At 46.5% G+C, this 18,861-nt stretch overlaps 2 protein-coding genes across 18 annotated transcripts in view; one reads left to right on the forward strand and one right to left on the reverse strand.

The window, feature by feature from the left end:
* LOC128121475 (neuferricin) overlaps positions 1 to 18,861 on the forward strand; it is a 38,727-nt gene that overhangs the window by 5,126 nt on the left and 14,740 nt on the right. For 3 of the 16 annotated variants that reach the window (XR_008222202.1, XR_008222203.1, XR_008222204.1), the window contains exons 2-5: positions 637 to 777; positions 6,704 to 6,890; positions 7,877 to 7,978; positions 9,583 to 10,262. Coding sequence is in view for 12 of the 16 variants with exons in the window: in XM_052756189.1 (XP_052612149.1) it covers positions 637 to 777; positions 6,704 to 6,890; positions 7,877 to 7,978; positions 9,583 to 9,796 (644 nt within the window). In the remaining 4 variants the exon portion in view is untranslated. The other 13 variants (XR_008222206.1, XM_052756193.1, XM_052756190.1 and 10 more) reach the window with 13 other exon arrangements.
* The window catches only part of Ankfy1 (ankyrin repeat and FYVE domain containing 1), a 68,921-nt gene continuing 64,727 nt past the window's right edge, over positions 14,668 to 18,861 (reverse strand). For both annotated transcript variants that reach the window (XM_052756187.1, XM_052756188.1), the window contains exon 25: positions 14,668 to 18,595. In XM_052756187.1, coding sequence (XP_052612147.1) covers positions 18,463 to 18,595 — 133 coding nt within the window. In that variant the 3' untranslated portion in view covers positions 14,668 to 18,462. The remainder of the gene's footprint in view (positions 18,596 to 18,861) is intronic.

Consider the following 18,861-nt stretch of genomic DNA (forward strand, 5'->3'; position numbering starts at 1 on the left):
GTGGATAAGATGGTGAAGTGAGAAGGTGCAGATAATAATTGATCCCTAGGGCTAAGTAGACAGGTGCTGGGAAAACCAGGAGCGGAGTGTCATGGAAGCCAGAAGTTACCATTTTGAATTTATCAATTGAATATTATTGAAGTTAAATAAAAGCTGATGGGCTAGGTGTGGTGGTGCATGCCTTTATTCCCAGAACTTGGAAGGCAGGCAGATCTCAAAAAACCAAGTGGATGACAGTTACCAAAAATTCTTGTTCCTGGTCCAAGAGGTCCCTGGGAGGCAGAAACAGGCAGATCTCTGTGAGTTAAGCCAGCCTTGTCTGTGAGTTCCTGGACGGCCAAGGCTACACAGAGAAACCCTGTCTTGAAAAAAAAAGAAAGAAAAAGAAATTTTACTTGGTAAAATATTGTGATTTGGGCTGGAGAGATGGTCCAGAGGTTAAGAGCACTGACTGGTCTTCCAGAGGTCCTGAGTTCAATTCCCAGCAACCACATGATGGCTCACAACCATCTGTAATGAGATCTGGTGCCCTCTTCTGACCTGTAGTCATACATGCTGTATACAAAATAAACAAATAAATCTTTAAAAAAAATATTGTGATTTATAACCAAATCTTTGGCAACTTCTTTCCTGAAGGCCGGGATGCATCTAGAGCGTTTGTGACAGGAGACTTTTCTGAAGCTGGACTTGTGGATGATGTAACTGGCTTGTCCTCCTCTGAGATACTGATACTTCAAAATTGGATTTCATTCTACGAGAAAAATTATGTATTTGTCGGTATGTAGTCCTTGACTGTAGATTTCAGTTGCTTATCTTGCCGTGTTTTTCAGGGTACCTAGATTTCAGTTGCTTTTCTTGCCGTGTTTTTCAGGGTACCTGGATTCTTTAGGAACTGGGCTCAAGGTAAAAATTTGAAACCAGCCCCAGGTTTTTCACATTAGGTTCTTGCTGGTAGTATAGGAGTAATCTGTAGGAGGCCAGCTCCCACCTTTTTCAGGGTTCCTATGAAGAGGAGACAGGAAAAAGGAATTTGTAGATAGAAAGATAGCAAAAATGAGACAGACAGAAACACAGGATAGCTTTGGGAGGACCTGGCTCCTTCTGTCTCTTCAAATGGGCTTTTTATAACAATGCCAAGGGGCAGGGCAAAAGACCCCCTTGCTAGATCAAAGCATACTGCAAAGCCAAGTGCAGACCCTTCCAAACACCTGGTAACCATGCCCGTGGTCCAGTCATTCCCCTATGCAGACCTGCTGGGTAAAGCAAGCTCGGATCTCACTAGGAAACCTCTGTGAGTCTCCACAGTAATCCTCAGAAGAAGATGAAATTGTGGATAGTCTTGGGAGAGGATGGCCAGGCCTTATACTTTGATGTCAGTGGCCCCCAGTCAGTATCATCTGCACTGGATATGACCAGCCAACTCCAAGAGGTGTCCGCCCCATGGCTCCAGTACAGTTAGGAAGGCCTGAAGCCACTTGTGCGTGGTTCTGAGGCTTCCTTTTGATTGCTCTCTGATGAAGCAGACATCTTGAGTGAACTGTTTCTGAGATGGAAGATATGCCAATCACACATTCATTTATTCATTAATTCAGGGTTTCATGCTGCCTGGCTGGTCTCAAACTCACTATGTAGATCAGGCTAGCCTTGAATTCCTGATCCTACTGCCTCCATCTCATGTATTAATGCCAGTTGTGTGTTGTCCTGCACTTATTGCTTACTGGTGATACATGAGGGATGTAACTCTTAAATGAGCAGACAACTGACAGACAGCGATCACTACATTCTTTCCTGAGCACTGAAATCTAAGATGGCTGAGGCCAGTCCTTTCATCTATGTGCAGCCCCACCTCTCATGGAGCCCCATGTGGTCTTGACTGGCTTCTTGTGGATACCAGTGTCCCTTTACCATTGGAATTTCCTGCCCCTAATGCCTCTAAAGGCTTGCTTTCCTTATTGCTTGGGCTTCTTTTTTTTTTTTTTTTTTTTTTTTTGGTTTTTCGAGACAGGGTTTCTCTGTAGTTTTGTGCCTTTCCTGGAACTCACTTTGTAGACCAGGCTGGCCTCGAACTCACAGAGATCCTCCTGCCTCTGCCTCCCGAGTACTAGGATTAAAGGCGTGCGCCACCACCGCCCGACTTGCTTGGGCTTCTTATTCTGAGAACCATGATATTTTCCTTAACTCTTCTACTCAACATCCACTTGTTCAAGCTCTAATTTTATAAGATCTGAAGTGAGTGCCTTTCCATTCCATTCCTCTTTGCTCCTCATCTTCGTCCATTGTTGACCTTCCTTATCCCACATCTATTCCTTTTCCCACAGTTAGCATACCCTTAGTCTGCCCTACATGGTCCCCAAGGTCACAACCATATATGTCTTCTCTACTCAGTGCACTTGTTTCTCCTGTTCTCCAGGATGTTGCCAAGGGACAGTTGAAGTGTCGCTGATCTACTGAAGTCCTGCATGCTAGGCAAGCAGCCCTACGGACCAAGCTTCATCTCTAGCCCTAGCTTTTTAAATTCTGTTAGTTTGTTGGAAAGTCCCTGGTCACAGAGCCTTAAGTTGGTTGGCTGCTTGTAACTGGCTGGAGTTAGACTTTGTTTCTACTTCAGTCTTTATCAGAAATTATCGTATTCAGCTTCACTTATGCTCAGATGGGTCATAGTTATTCTGAGGCCTAGTTGGTGCTTTATGGTGAGGTTTTGTTTTTTTGGTTTTTTTTTTCTTGACTTTTTGAAACAAGGTCTCATAGAACCCAGGCTGGCCTCAAACTTGTTGCATACTGATGTTGACATGGAAGTCCTGATCCTTCTGTTTCTTTTTTTTTTTTTTTAAAGATTTATTTATTTATTATGTATACAGAAGAGGGCGCCAGATCTCATTACAGTTGGTTGTGAGCCGCCATGTGGTTGCTGGGAATTGAACTCAGGACCTCTGGAAGAGCAGTCGGTGCTCTTAACCTCTGAGCCATCTCTCCAGCCCCTGATCCTTCTGTTTCAATACCCCTAGTGTAGCAAGTATTCTTGTCAGACTATCTTTGGACCTCCAGCCTGCAAATAATGACCTGAAGACGTTTTATTAATTATGAAATGTTTGCCTTAGTTGAGGATTTTCCCCAACTAGCTCTTATAACTTAATTAACCCATTTTTTTAAATCTACATTTTGCCACGTGGCTTGGTTACCTCTTCTTATTATGGCACAGCCAACTTGCTCTGAGTCTGCTGCTGAAATCTCAAACCTAGATCCCTCCTCCCAGTCTCTCTCTGTCCAGAAGTCCCGCCTACACCTCCTGCCTAGCTATTGGCCATTCAGCTTTTTATTACACCAATAATAGCAATACATCTTCATACAGTGTACAAATATTCCACAGCACAGGAGTGTGTTCAGTGCAATTCCTGCCAAAGCTTTGGCATGAGGACCATCTAAGACTTTAAGGAACATCAGAGGATAAAGACAAATTTCCAAGGATCATATTGACTTGGACACAGTTAAGAAGCTATCATTGTAGTTGTACAGCTGGACCTCAGGGGAAATGAGGCAGATTTTGTTGTGCTCTGGATACACATTTAGAGACCCAAAAGGTAAACCTGTTCTCATAATACAGCATCTAAAATTCTGCCTCTGCTCCTGTTAGCCTCTCTTTGGATATCATGTCTCAACAAGATAGAATCATCCCATGCCATCCAAAGCCCTCTGTACCAAAAATTTGGTTATAAGCCAACCTAAAGTTGTCTAATCTGACACTAAGGTCATGATCTGTCATCTATTTATTTAACAGACATTTAAAATAGATGCTCTGAGCTGGATAGCAGTAGCACACACCTTTAATCCCAGCACTCAGGAGGCAGAGGCAGGCAGATCTCTGTGAGTTCGAGGCCAGCCTGGTCTACAGAGCAAGATCCAGGAAAGACACCAAAACAATACAGAGAAACCCTGTCTCGGGAAAAAACAAAAACAAAGACAGATGCTCTGTGTGAAGCTGTTTCGAGTACTGGGCCTCACGGGACACTTTCTGACTAAGCAGGCATCTCCACACAGGGCTGTGAAGACAGGAAAAGGGACCAGCAGAAGGAAGGGTAGCCATACTGAGATCTGGGGAGAGTGTAGCAGACTGAGGGAGGAGTGGTGCCTGAGGTGGGTATCAGCAAGGCCTGCTCAGGTACTACAGAAACCCTGTGCTGGAGCACGGGAAGGAGGAGCAGGTGGCTTAGGGAGAGGCAGAGTAGACAGCCGAACGACTGGTGGGACCTGGATGCCTCGGGAAGAAGTTTGTGTGTTATTTATGCTTTGAGTAGCTACCGGAGGGTTTAGTCAGGTATAGAGGTGACGTGTTGAAGAGAGTACTCAGCTGGGCGGCGGTGGTGCATGGCTTTAATCCCAGCACTTGGGAGGCAGAGGCAGGCAGATCTCTGCAAGTTTGAAGCCAGCCTGGTTTTACAGAGCGAGTTCCAGGACAGGCTCCAAAGCTGCACAGAGAAACCCTGTCTCGAAAAACAAAAAAAGTACACAAGGGACTGGAGAGCTAGATGTCTCCGTGGTTAAAAGCACTGGCTGCTCTTTCAGAGGACCAGATTCAGTTCCCAGCACCACATGGTGGCTCTCAATCATCTGTAATTCTGGTTCCAGGGGCTCTAACATGCAGTGTCCCTTCTGAGCTCCATAGGCACTGCACACATGTGGTGCACAGACATAGGTCCAGTCAAAACACTCATACACATAAAAAATTTAAAAGTGAAAAGAGCATCCAAATTAGGCCTATGATTCTAAAACTTACAAAACTGAGACAGGAGAATCAAAAGCCTCAGGCTAGATACTGGGGCCTGTCTCGAAATAAATTAAAGGTTACTAGGTAAGGTCATACCTTAGTGGCAGAACACTCACTCACCATGTAGGGAGCCCTAGTTGTGCTCTGAGCACTGGTTGGGGGGGGGGAGGGTGTGGAAATGCCCCAGATGCTTTGTGGAGGAAGTACTATAGGAAAGCCTGAGCTGCAGCAGAGGCCAACTGGAAGGTTGGATAAGGTGGCAGCAGTGGAAATGGACAGGAATGGACAATCAGAATATGTTTCAGGCTGGGCGGTGGTGGCACACACCTTTAATCCCAGCACTCGGGAGGCAGAGCCAGGTGGATCTTTGTGAGTTCGAGGCCAGCCTGGTCTACAGAGTGAGTTCCAGGAAAGGCGCAAAGCTGCACAGAGAAACCCTGTCTCGAAAAACCAAAAAAAAAAAAAGAATATATTTCAGAACTGACAAGGTTTACCCATCAGCCATGAATGAAGGGAAGTACTTACCTGAATGTGAAGGAGTCAGGAGAGATCCACTGCTCTTGACATAGAAGGCCTGAGGGAGGTACTAGTTTCTGTTGCTGAGATAAATTGCCAGGACCAAGGCAGCTTTATTTGGGCTTAATGGTTCCAGAAAGAAAGTCTGTAATGTCAAGGGAAGCATGGCAGCAGGCAGTTCATCAGGAAGCTGAGAGATCACTTCTCTAAGTATAATCACAAAGCAGAAAGGGGATGTGAAGGGAAGGGCAGCAAGGCTATAAATGCTCAAGTCTCTGCCCTCAGTGACCTACTTCCTTCAGCGAGTCGACACTACCACCCCAATAGCACCACCAACTAGGGATCAAGTGTTCAAGTGCCTGAGCCTATAGAGGACATTTCTGATTGAAAACCACAGGAAAGTTGGCAAGGGAGTGGGACCTGAGAGTATGAATGAAGTCTAGGGCTTTCCATTGGAACCTCAATTCAGCTCAGTCCTCAGAGACTGACTAGAGAGGTGGGACCCACGCTACCTCTTATTTGATCAAACCTCCCTGAAGTGTTTTCTGGGGCTTCCTCTCTACCTAGTAAGGTGGTGCCTTTTAAGACCTCAGGCCTTGGACACAGCAAGCTGTGGTACTTTAAGAGCTAAACCTTTTTTGTACTAGCCTGTAGGCTGCAACCAATTGGTAATTGCTTTCATAGCTTAAATATTAAGAAAATTTGAAAGCCATTTTAAAAACTATCCTCCTCTCTCTTATGTCCACCAAGGACTTCAGAAGAAAGTGGTAGAGGAGAAAGCATGGGCTCTGAGCTGGTCTAACTAACTAACTAGTTCTGTAAGACAAAGTAATTGGACATGGACCCCAAAAAAATGTGGGCTCATAAACTAACTGTATGTTCACTCAACATTACTAAATACTCAGTGTTCCCCCAAGCACTACAGAGCATTGATAAATGTGTCACACACGTTCTGTTTTCAGGGAACTGATGTTGTCTGGAGGTGATAAAAATATGATCATTTCCATGTTGGCAGCTAGCTGACTCTTTAGCCCCAGCTAACCAGAATCACAGATTCTAAACTCAAAATAGCAAATGGCGCTGATAGAGTCTTTAAGTGATTTCAGACATCCTCTGGAATTTCACAAGCCAGGCCTCCATCATTTGCATCTCTCAACACTCTTATCTTCCATTCGCCTCCCATAGAACAGCTCACCAAGCTTTGAACACTCAGTGACTTTTCTAGCCCAAAGTTCCAAAGTCCTTCTACAGTCCTCCCCAAAACAACTGGCCAGGTGTGTCACAACAGTACCTGGTGATTTTGGTGCCAGTTTCTGTTGTAGGGTTTCTATTGAGGTGCCGAAACACCATGCCCACAAGGAACTTGGGGAGAAAAGGGTTTGCCTTACCCTCTCTGCTGCTCTGCCCTTTTCCTTGTTATCTCAGGGAGACTGGTTGGAAGGTTCTACGGAGAGGATGGGCTGCCCACTCCAGAACTAACCCAGGTGGAGGCCCTGGTGGCCAAAGGCGCGGAGGCGAGTGAACAGCAACAGAGAGAAAAGCACAGGTTCCCTCCGTGCAATGCCGAGTGGAGTTCTGCTAAGGGGAGCCGGGTCTGGTGCTCCCAGAAGAGGTAAGCAGCCTTCCCGTCTTCTCCGTGCCTCTCCTGAATCCAGCTTCTAAGCCATCCTTTTATTATCTATTTATTTGTTATTCAGGGAATCCACAACTGACTGCTAAGCTAGGGAGCTTGCATGTGCTGCTGTACATGTTAGATCTTCTGAGTTATATTCATTTCCTTACTGTAATGAAAACACCTGAATGAAGCAATTTAAGGGAGGAAAGATTTAACCAGTTTTAAGGTTGTAGAGGGTACAGTCCACCATAGCAGAAAAGGCATGGTAGAGCAGCTTGGTGTGTGGCCGTGGAGGTGTGTAGTTCTCATATCATTACAGATGGGGAAGCTGAGGTTGTGCCAGAACCAGCAGCAGACACAACCTTTAAGGTCTGCCCCAGTGAGTTACTTCTAGCTAGGACTCAGGTACTTCTACAACCTCCCCAAACTGCTCAAGGATCTAGGGATCAAGTTTTTCAAATCTACAGACCTGTTGGGGACATGTCATATTCAAACCACAAGATGGGCATTAAAGGAAAATCCTGATAGTAGGACCTTTAGTAACCGAAAGAAAACCTTAGGGTTGAGAAAGGCCTGAGACCTGGGCCTCTTCCTCCCCTCTCAGTCTCCCAGAGATCCTGCTAAAGGAGAATTGCTGCTCTGGGAATTCGATGGCACAGGTACTATTTCTTTTTTAAAATTCATTTTATTTTGTGTGTATTGGGAGTGTCTGTGTATGTATGTATATGTAGGGCCTGCAGAGGTCAGAAGAGGACATTGAATTTCCTGGGACTAGAGTTATAGGCAGTTGTGAGTGGCCATGTGGATACTGAGAACCTAACCCAGGTGCTCTGCAAAAGTAGCAAGTGTTCTTAACTCCTGAGCCATCTCTCCGGCCCATAAAGTTTCATGATTTTCTTTTCTTTTTAATTTTTATTTTTAAGTGTGTATATACAGGGTTGGAGAGATGGCTTAATGGTCAAGAGCACTTGTGTCTCTTACAGAGGGATCCAGCACCCACTTGGTGGCTCACGACCATCCATAACTCCAGTTCCAGGGGATCTGATGCCCTCTTTGGACTTCTGCAGGCACCAGGAACACATATGGTACGCATATATACACACAGATAAAGCACTCATACATATAAAATTTTAAAAAAAGTCATGTGAATGTAAATGCCCAAGAGTCCAAAAGTCTTGGGTCCCCTGGAACTGGAGTTAGAGGATGTTGTGAGCTATCAGTGTGCGTGCAGGGACCCAAACTCAAGAGGAGCAATATGTGATCCTAGAGAAGCAATATGTGAGCTAGAGAAGCTGGGCTTTCTCTAGCTCGGGTACTACTTCTTGACTACTTCTGCCTGTTCAGCCAGAGATGATTTTCAGTTTCCTGTTTGTCAGCACAAATTATTCCCGCCTGCCCGCCTGCCCGCCCGCCCGCCCGCCTGCAGGAGAGTGGGGTGGGAGGTGGAGCCATTCTTTGGTGCCCTCAGGTACTGTTTATTTTTATTTTCTTTGCAACACAATCTCATGTGGAGATCCTAGATCAACCTCGAACTCTCTGTTCAAGGATAACCTTGAACTTCTGATGCTTCTGTCTCTACTGAGACCAGGAATTAGCAGCATCCACCACCATCATGCTGGGTTTATGTACTGCCAGCGATGGTTTGACCTCACGGCTTTGTGCAAGCTCTGCCAATTGAGTGATATCCCCAGATGTTTGTAAAGCACTGTGGTGACTGGAGTGTAGCTTAATGGTGGAGCGCTTGCTGGAACATGGCCCTGGGTTTAACCCTTAGCACTGTTAAAAGCAAGGCAACAAACCATAAAAAAACCAAAACATAAAAGCCCTAGTACCCTGAGCGTTTCCGGGAAGTGCAGGCTGGATAGAAGTCTCCTCCTGCGCGAGCACAGTGCAGTGAGAGAGGCTTCTATGCGTGGTGCCGTAGGAATGATTCCAGACATGGTTTTGTCTGCTTTAACCGTCTGGTCAGCCACACTCAGACCTCAGCTCTGCTCTCTCACATCTCCCTTAGCTCTGGTGAGATGACAGTGGAAACCAGAACTAGACAAAGCTCCTGGATGCAAAGGATCAAACCAACAGTCAAGCTCTTCCTGAGGAGGACTGGGGAGAGGGGCCACACTCCTGTGTGCTAAGCTGTGTAGGGCTGCCTTCTTTTTTGGTTTTTTGTTTGTTTGTTTGTTTTTTGAAGATAGGATTTCTTTTTGTAATAGTCCTGACTGTCCTTGAACACTCTCTGTAGACCAGTACTGGGATTAAAGGCATGCGCCGCCACCGCCAGCACCACCACCGCCAGCACCACCACCACCACCAGATAGAGCTGCCTTCTTCCCCCAGGATCTGTCTATCCATTGAGTAGACAGAGCAAACAGCCCAAGCCACCGGCGGCTTTCTCCAGGGGAAGCCACTGCACCATCCTCTCTGCTTTACTTCCGGGCAGTAAGGTGAGGGTTCAAAAAGGGAAACTTTCAGAGACATGGCTTCTATGGCACCATTGGAGCCTAACAGGACAGTCTGAGACCTGGCTGTCCTTCTTGCGACACAATCTTGGATGTAGGTAGACTCAGAAGGCACTGGTGACATAGGAAGAAGAATGAAGGACTGCTTCTTTTCATAGCACCCTGCAAGCCCTCCCTTGCTCCGGGCCTTGTGAATTCAGGCTTTTAAGAAGTCTTCTTTCCCTTTTTCCTAGTGGAGGTGTGAACAGAGACTGGACTGGTGTCCCCAGGAAGCTGTATAAGCCAGGGGCCAAGGAGCCCCACTGTGTGTGTGTGAGAACAACTGGCCCCTCTAGTGACCAACAAGACAACTCTAGACACCTAAATCGTGGGGACTTGGACAACCCCAACTTGGAAGAATACCCAGGCTGCTCACCTCTGGCCATCGAGTGTACCTTCCCACCCTAAGATGGTGTCCTGTATGTTGATGACACATGGAGAACCTTCCCTAGATCTCCAGAAAGCCCTTAATATTTATGCTCTAGGAGGCTCCTGGCAGGAAAACAGGAGGGTCAAGGACTCCACCCTCACTCTGCAAATGTGTGTCACAATTCTGTTGACTGAGACAGGAGCATGATAACCTACCTGGTATGGTCAGTTTGTTTTGACACTGTTTGGAACCTTGGTCCCCTGTCATCTTCCTTCGGAGCCTGCAGTCATTCATGAACACAGTGTGATCAACGTAGAACTGCCTGGAGAAAGTCTGTGAGCTCCAGCAAGGGACTTCCCACGGACTCATTGCTGCCATAATCAGAGCTTGAGCTCTGCCATCATGCCAGTCCTGCTGAGACTTGGAGCAGTAGCAGAACAAGAATGTGGCTCTCAGCAGAGAAGCAGGCATTTCCAAAGAAGCCTCAAATCTTGCAGAATCAAGGTAACTGTTCTAAGTCACAAGGTAATTGACTAAGTTCCCAATGTCTGACTTTTGTAACATTTCTAAAACCTCTACTCCAAGGCAAACTTGAATTTTTTTACTTTTATTTTTATTTTTTTATTTTATTTTATTTTTTTGGTTTTTCAAGACAGGGTTTCTCTGTGTTACAGCTCTAGCGGTCCTGAAACTCACGTTGTAGACCAGGCTGGCCTCAAACTCAGAGATCTGCCTGCCTCTGCCTCCCGAGTGCTGGGATTAAAGGCATGCGCCACCACCGCCCAGCTGGCAAACTTGAATTTACTGACTCCATCAGAGCTGGGCTGGTACAGTGAGATGTGATAATAAACTGGGATGGGCTGATTCTGGGATAGGAAAGCTTTTGCTCACACAGATAGAGCACACGCAGATTGCCCCTGCTTGAGTGTGCATTAAACAGCTCACTTCCCTATCATTAGTGAAATGTTGTCCCTGCCTCCCAGAAGTTTCTGTAACTACCCCACATGTTGAAGGGCTTCTGCCCCAGGTTTCTCAGCTCATTCCCTGCAGAATTCCCCTGCCTACTCGGCAGGGGTCTGTTCTCACCTGCTCCTGGAGCTCTGGCTGTCCTGACATGGAACTCACAGGGATCATCTGCCTCTGCCTCTCGAGTGTTGGGATTAAAGGCCTGTGCCACTATACCTTGCTAATTCTTACCTATTTTGATCTCTGCTACTTTTTAAAAATTTACTTGGCTTTTTGAGACAGGATTCATGTATCCAGGCTAGCCTTGAACTCGGTAGGTAGGCATGTGGTACCATGCCCAGTTTATACAGTACTAGGGATTGAACCAGAGTTGTATGCATGCTAGGCAAGCACATTACCAACTGAGCTACATCCCTAGGCCCTTGATCTTCATTTGTCTTGACTATTGACCATGATGTCCTGCAAGGTCCCCATAAAGCCCTCATTTACTGCACTGATCCCACCAAAGCTCCTCCACATCTCTGAAAGCTTCATCCCCAGGAACCTTCTCCTTGACTTTTCTTTCTCCTACGTCAGGCAGCACACTGCTAGGCAGTATCCCCAATCCAAAGGGCTCGATAATAAAGAAGTCCGTGAGCTCTTTCTGGAGGTACTGCAAATCCCACATTGCCTTTTTCTTTAGCGTACATGATGTCTACGTGTGCATGTATCGGTGAAATGTGACGTTAGATGTCTTCCTGTATTTCTCTCCACCTGCTATAAGACAAGGTCTCTCACTGAACCTGTAACTCTTATTTGACAAGACTAGTTAGCCAGCAAGTTCCAGGAATCTGTCACTTCATTCCCAGTGCTAGGCTCCAGGTGTCTATCATCATGACTGACTTTTTACAGAGATCAAAGTCCAGGCCTTCTGCTTGTATGGCAAGTACTTTATCAACTGAATCATCTCCCCAGCCCTACAAACCCCACATTGCTAATCATTGCTAATGCCTTCATCCTCTCTGTCACCAGATGTCATAGTTAGCTTCAGCTGTCAACTTGACACAAACTTAAGAGTCACCTGGAAAGAGAATCTCAACTGAAGAATTGCCCAGATCACATTAGCCTGTGGCATGTCTGTGAGGCATTTTCTTTCTTTCATTTGTTCTTAAAAAACAAATAAACAAAAAGCAATGTTTCTCTATATAGCCCTGGCTGCCCTGGAACTTGCTGTGTGACCAGGCTGGCCTCAAACTCATTGAGATTCTATCTGCCTCTGCCTCCCAAGTGCTGGGATTAAAAGCATGAAGAAGCACCGTGACTGATCCCTTTATATCCCTGTGGGTGCACATGGGGACTAGGTTTTTTTTTAAATTGCTAATTGAAGGCACATGGCAGGGGTGCGCACCAGTCTGCTGTGGGATGTGTTGCCCCTGAGCAGGTGGGCCTGGTTGTGTAAGAAAGGTAGCTGAAGCCAGGCATGGAGGTTCACACTTTTAATCCCAGCAGAGGCAGGTGATCTCTGACTTTGAGGCCAGTCTGTTCTACAACAATGAGTTCCAGGACAGCCAGGGCCACACAGCAAGAAAAAGATGTCAGCTGAGCACGTCAGCTAACAGCATTGCTCCATAGTTTCTGCTTCATTGGCTCTTGCCGATTTCCTCAGTGGTGAACTGTTACCTAGAAGTGTAAGATAAAATAAATTCTTTCCTCCCCAAGTTGGTTTTGGTCAGGATACCATATGATCACTACCACCATCCCTACTCCACCCCGGGGAGAAACCTGGCAGGTGGTCGGAACTCCTGCCGCCCGGCCAGTCTGCACCCTTGAGTCCTGTCTGCTAGCTCTTCCTCTTTATCCCTCCTCCTTCTGGTCTGTTTTTAGGCTGGCAGATCTTGCTATTCCACTGGCTTCCCTGCTGTGGTAGGTCATCTTTCTTCATGATGATCAGGGTAGTCCCCACTTAGACCTCCCAGAGTGTCTTCGGGTTTCTATTGCTGTGAGAAACACCATGACCAAAAGGCAAGTTGGGGAGGAAAGGGTTTATTTTGCTTACACTTCAGTATTGTTTTTTATCACTGAAGGAAGTCAGGACAGGAACTCAAACAGAGCAAGATCCTGGAGGCAGGAGCTGATGCAGAGGCCATGGAGGGGAGCTGCTTACTGGCTTGCTCAGCTCACTTTCTTATAGAACCCAGGACCAGAAGCCCAGGGGTGGAATCACTCACCTTGGGCTGAAACCTCCCCTACTGATCACTAAATGAGGAAATGCCTTACAGCTGGATCTCAAGGAAGCATTTCCTCAGCTGAGGCTCCTTCCCCTCTGATGACTGACTCTAGCTTGTGTCAGGCTGACACACAAAACCACCCAGTACACAGGGGCTCTATGGGGGAGAATCTTTGAGGATCACACGCAGCACTGTGGCAGAGGGGTCCCCTGCATTGCCTGTCTGGCAGCTATTCCTTCCCTATGTGCCATGCATGCTCTCTGGTCTTGCTCTATGTAATCCCTACATGCAAACCCTTCCTTCTGGGGAATCTCTCTCCCTCACTCCATTAGTCTCCTGTTTATTTTTCAACAGTCCTGTCTACAGAGGCCCTGCCTGAGTACCTTCATTAGCCATAGTCCCACAGAGTAGATTTCAACTCTTGCCCAGCTCTCCACCAGCACTTGGTTGCTCAACTCTTGTGGGCATGGTGGTGCAACCCTTGAATCCTAGAGGCAGAGACAGGCAGATCTTTGAGACTAGCTTGATCTAAATAGCAAGTTCCCTACAGTCCAGGCTTTTAGTGAGACCCTGCACCATCCCATCCCCACCCCCACAAAAGGTTTTACCCTCATGGGCTTGAATGATGAATCCTGTCAGCCTAACACTGGACACACTGGACTGATTCATACATTCGTGGACCATGAGCATGATGTTTGCACTCCCAGGGCAGGAACTCACAGTGAACTAATCAAGGACCTTGTTCTGAATTCTAGACAGCCCTGAGCCTGGTTCCCGAGTGCTGGGATTAAAGGGGATGGGACATCCAAGTTCATAAGAAGCCCCTACATAATGAGCTAGATCACATAGCTAGTCTGAGTCTGGGTTGGCAAGCAAAAGGAAAGTGGGCTAGAGAAAAGAACACATTCGTCCAAGGAAGTATCCGGAAGACCCGCTCACCAGAATTTTTATTCCTTTTTCATGCTAGAGTTGAACAGCTTTATGGACCAGATTTTACTCTGCAGGCCACTAGACCTTCCTTGACATTCTCTGAAGCCCACAGTGCCAGCCCCCACCCCCTTTTTCTTCATATTGGCCAGTGGTAAGCTCATCATGGGTGATTCCTTATGAAATAATGGAATAAAGGAGTCCAGGATTCTCTGGACAACTTCCACGGGCCAGACAGCTGAAACTCCATCAGCACTCACATGCATCACGGAAACTTGAACTTGGGAGGCAGGGAGAGAGTGCAGCAGCTGCTCACTCTACACAAAACACTTTGTGACAGCTGCCAATATGTGTCACATAAAATAGAGAATTTGAAATGTAAAGGGTAGCTGCTCTAGATGTTTTTAAATATATTCTTTTTATTACTTTGAGTACTTTGCCTGCATGTATATCTGTGTATCACACGTATGCCTGGTGCTTGAGGTTGTGAGTTTCCATGTGGGTGCTGGGAATGGAACCCAAGTCTTTTGTAACAATTGCTTTTAACTACTGAGCCAACTCTCCAGCCCTCTTATCTTTAGTTCTTTGAAACAGGGTTTCTCTATGTAGCTCTGGCTGTCCTGGAACTAGCTCTGCAGACCAGGCTAGCCACAAACTCACAAAGATCCCCCTGCCTCTGTGATAACAAGTGTGTACCACCACTGCCTGGCTCAATTTTTTAGAATTTTTTTTTTTTAATGTTCATTGGTACCTCTGGGTTAGAAGTAGCTATAACATAAATGTCTTTAATTAAAGCTTCCACTTAAGAGTCACAATTTTGCCTCATTTTTATTATAAGGAAGTATTACAGAAAATGAAAATACCAATATTTGAAAAATACATTCCATTACACAGACTCCAAAGAAACAATGCTGCTAAGCGCGCCATGGTCCCAGATGATGCTGTCATTCCCACACTGAGCACCACCAGAGTGGTTTGGAAGCCAAAGTGATCTACCCAAACATGTGCCTGCAGTTTTAAAGGCCCAGCTGCTGCCTTGTCCTTGGTCCTACAAGGATGTCACAGAACACCCAGCTCCACACAGCTCCCAAACAGGCAAGTCAGTAAGTCCAGCCGTCCCCAGACTCCCTTGCTATAGGAAACCAATGCTGTCAGGTGTAACAGTTAATATATTATTTATGCCACACGAAAGAGGAACTGTATAGGCAATGATCCTCCAGAGAAAGGCTTTAAGGCATCTTTGACACTGGGAATTTAACTATTTAGTTAACCAGTCACACACTCAGGTTTTCATTAGATCAGTTCTGTAGTGAGCATGACTCAGAGACCTTTGCTGAGCTGCTTCCTCTGTTGGGCTGGCAAGGGAACTCTTTGGCTTCAGGTGGCTCTAGGGGGCTGGACCTGAAGGAAGCCAGTGTTTGTGAGGGAGGCATACATTTACTTGTACATGATGCTATTGCTGCCTCTCAGGCCGAAGTATTTGGCAGTTCAGCCAAGTTCTTTTCTCCAGGTAAGGAAATCCTAGATGGAGGCTTTGCCCTCCACCCCTTGTCTGCGAACAAGCCTAGGGCTGGAACAGTTGAGTATGGGGGGCAGGCACGACTTGGGAAGGGCAGTGAGACCACACACCCAGTTCCCTGAAAGACCCATTCAAGGAAAAGGAGGAAGCTGACAGGTAGTGAGAAACAACTCAGGGCCCTGAGGTAGAGGGTAAAAACATCATGTGGACCCCACTCCTTGGAGAGAATATGGCAGGTGAACTGAGCAGTCTAATATTCAGCCTTGACTGAATTAGTTTTTGGGGTGGAATAGGCCCAGAACTAGTGTTGTAACACATCACTGAGTGAGACACCAGTGAAAGACAACTGGAAACAAGGGAGTCCTCAGTGTAGGCACTTAAGCTGGTGGGACATCGCTGTTAGAGGATCACAGCAAACTAGCTACGATCAGCACATGGTTTGTACCTGTCTAAAAAAAACAAAAAGCCCTAATGATGCAGTAAGACTAGAGATGCATAAGAGGCAGTTAAACAGCTAGGCAAGCACAGCAGTGCTAACTGATGCAGCAATTGTGTTTCAGTGACGTTGATTCTTCCTGCTCTGCTCATTCACAACTGGCAGCTTTTTCAATTAATAAAATGAAGTTTTGCTGCAAGTTGTCAAGGTACTGATTAAAACTGAACAAGAACAGCTAAGCAGTTCCATGGTGAAGTCTGGTCAGCATGGAGAGAGCACAGGAGAGACACAGGAAGTCTGGTCCTGGCCAGGGCAGTGCACAGCAGGAGTGTAGGGCAGGGAGCAGGGCATGGTCGGGCTGTGGAAGGATGCCTGAGCCATGTCTGCAGCATGGGTACCGAGCTCAAGTCACACAGCCTCTTTCTGCCATAGCTGGTCACTATGTTGACCTCTGAAGGAATAGAAGCTTGAACCCACATATTTTGGGGCATGATCTTCAGGTTTTAAGTACAGTTATAGGCAAAATTGTTACTGAAACTGGTGTTGTAGGGCAAGGACAAAATGGTCAGCTTCACCCTGATTCCCTATTCTTCCCTCTCACTGTGATCATAAACCAAGTTTATGTGTGCCACCCGCCTTGGTTCATAGCGGAACCATAATTACCTTCCTCATTAAAGAAATCATGGCACCAACTAAATTCTAGGTCTCTGTGATCCCTTTTAGGCAACAATAAATTGGAAACAGACCACATGCTTCCTTCATATAGTTGTTGGCCAAGACTGGCTAAATATTTCCATAAAAACTCCCTATGAAGTAAGTCACAGGCTGGGGGACAGTGGCACTCCTCCAAGTAACTCTTCCTTTCAACCCCTGCATACAAGCTAATATTAAACATATAAATCACACAAGTACTTTCAGGAAGTAGCACACTGGTTTCTCAGCACATTTTCTATGTGTGTAGGCAGTTAAAGAGTCTAACTCTACAGAATGGAGGACATCCCACTAGCCAAGAAAGGGCCTCCCACTAGCCAAGAAAGGGAGCGATGCCAAAAGAAGTCCCTTTATTCATACATCCGTACTCCATTAATGCAGATAATGGGGGGTTATCAACTGTCTCAAAAAGATCAGTGTGTGTGATTGACACTGCTAATCTCTGAGTGTAACTAGTGTTCATCTCAGAGTAGTTGTGTTTTTGTTTCTTTAAAAAAAAAAAAAAAAAAAAAGTGGCCGGGTAGGGGTGGCGCACGCCTTTAATCCCAGCACTCGGGAGGCAGAGGCAGGCGGATCTCTGTGAGTTCGAGGCCAGCCTGGGCTACCAAGTGAGTTCCAGGAAAGGTGCAAAGCTACACAGAGAAACCCTGTCTTGAAAAACCAAAAAAAAAAAAAAAAAAAGTGGTAGAACTTTCTCCTTCAGTGTGCAATATAATAAAATTGAAAAAAAAAAATTAAATTCCAAGCCAGAAACAACCCAAAACACTGGCCAAACATTAAAAAGGAAGAGGCCCAGCATCCCAGGGTTAATACAGGCAGCAGGAGGAACCAACGCCCTGTGCTTCAGAGCCTTGCTCCACATTTCAGCCAGACTTCCAAAACAGGCTGCTCACAGTTTGGCTGCTGGCTCTGATGGGCAGGGCACTACTCAGAACTGGCCCCAGCAGCACTCAGCATGCACGGCAAGCTTTTAGCAGGAAGGATGTGTCAGGGAGAGAGGACCTGGACTCAAGTCATACTCATCTTTCTCGTCAGTACGAGTTTCTTCCTTCTTGGTAGTTTTCCCTTTAAGATCAGTGTGTGCTGAGGTTTAGTCCGAGCTGGCCATCAGAGCCACTATAGAAGGGATGTGAAGGGCTTTTTGAGTTGGATTCACCAATGATGCAGCTTTAGAAAAAGTGCAGCACAGTCAAAGTGCATTTCTTGTACCACTCAAGTGGCAGCGACTGAGGACTCCACAGACAGGACGCAGCAAGACGAGAGAATGAGACAGCTGCTGGGTGTCAAGCTGCCGCTGCACTCGGACACCCAGCAGTATCAACATTGGTAAAGCTTTCGGTTGTTAAGGCCACAATTTTTCAGCTCTCATCTTTGAACCCTGTTTAGAAAGATTTCACCTTTTTAAAAGGGGCAGCTCACTAAAAAATACAGCTTAGCTTAAAAAAGAAAGAAAAGACTTGAGGGCAAGAGGTTCCTATTATCTTTATGAAAACACTGTGCATTAAAGGCCATAGCCGCGGAGAGGAGTCACCACCCTAGAGTAATCAGCTCTGTCTGGCAGCTGCTCTCTACTCTGTCAGGCTCTGCCTCTGAGTCAGCCCAGGCAGGAAGACGGAATTCTCCGAGATGGACACTATACTATCAGAAGGGAACATTGACTCCAAGTGTCCTTGTGTGCTGCTAGCCGGTGCCTATCACACGGGTCACCCAGGCTACACTGGCCTGGTCCGACCAGTGAGACATCTAGTGCAATAGACCACAGCTTGACAGTCAGACAGAATCATCTGAAATGGGTCACACCAGGGTCTGTAATTATTCCAGTCTTCTGCCACAGGAAGACAACTGCCAGCTCTTGCTCTGGGTAGGAGGCAGGCTGGTGAGTAGAGCAGCTGCTGGGGAGGTACCAGGGGATGCAGGCCTGGACCCTCCTGGGGCTCACTAGGAGACTCCACCCAGAGTCAGTACATCAAAGCAAATGTTGCAAACCCGCACAGGCTTGTTCAGGTCAAACTTTATAATAGGAATCTCCTTGGTTGAGCATTTATGGCAGAGAAGACGGCCGCAGTGACGACTGTGGAGGCAAAGAAAGAAGTGTGAGGAGCACTGAAAAGCAGACTGTTCCCAAATGGCCAGGGAACTCTGACTGGCATCTGTGGCCAACTCTGCCAACTGCCAGCCAAATCACACCAAGTCCCATATCATATTTAGTTCTTAACAAAATACCAACTAGTAGCTAAGCTAAAGCAAACAGCAAGACTATAAGCTGCCCACCTTGCTAAGACTGCCATCTAGTCCTTAGCACCCTGTGAGGCAGTGATGGAACCTTAGCACCCAGGA

The sequence above is a fragment of the Peromyscus californicus genome, unplaced genomic scaffold (assembly GCF_007827085.1).
Source record: "Peromyscus californicus insignis strain IS unplaced genomic scaffold, ASM782708v3 Scaffold_3__1_contigs__length_106647218, whole genome shotgun sequence".
Taxonomy (NCBI): Eukaryota; Metazoa; Chordata; class Mammalia; order Rodentia; family Cricetidae; genus Peromyscus; species Peromyscus californicus.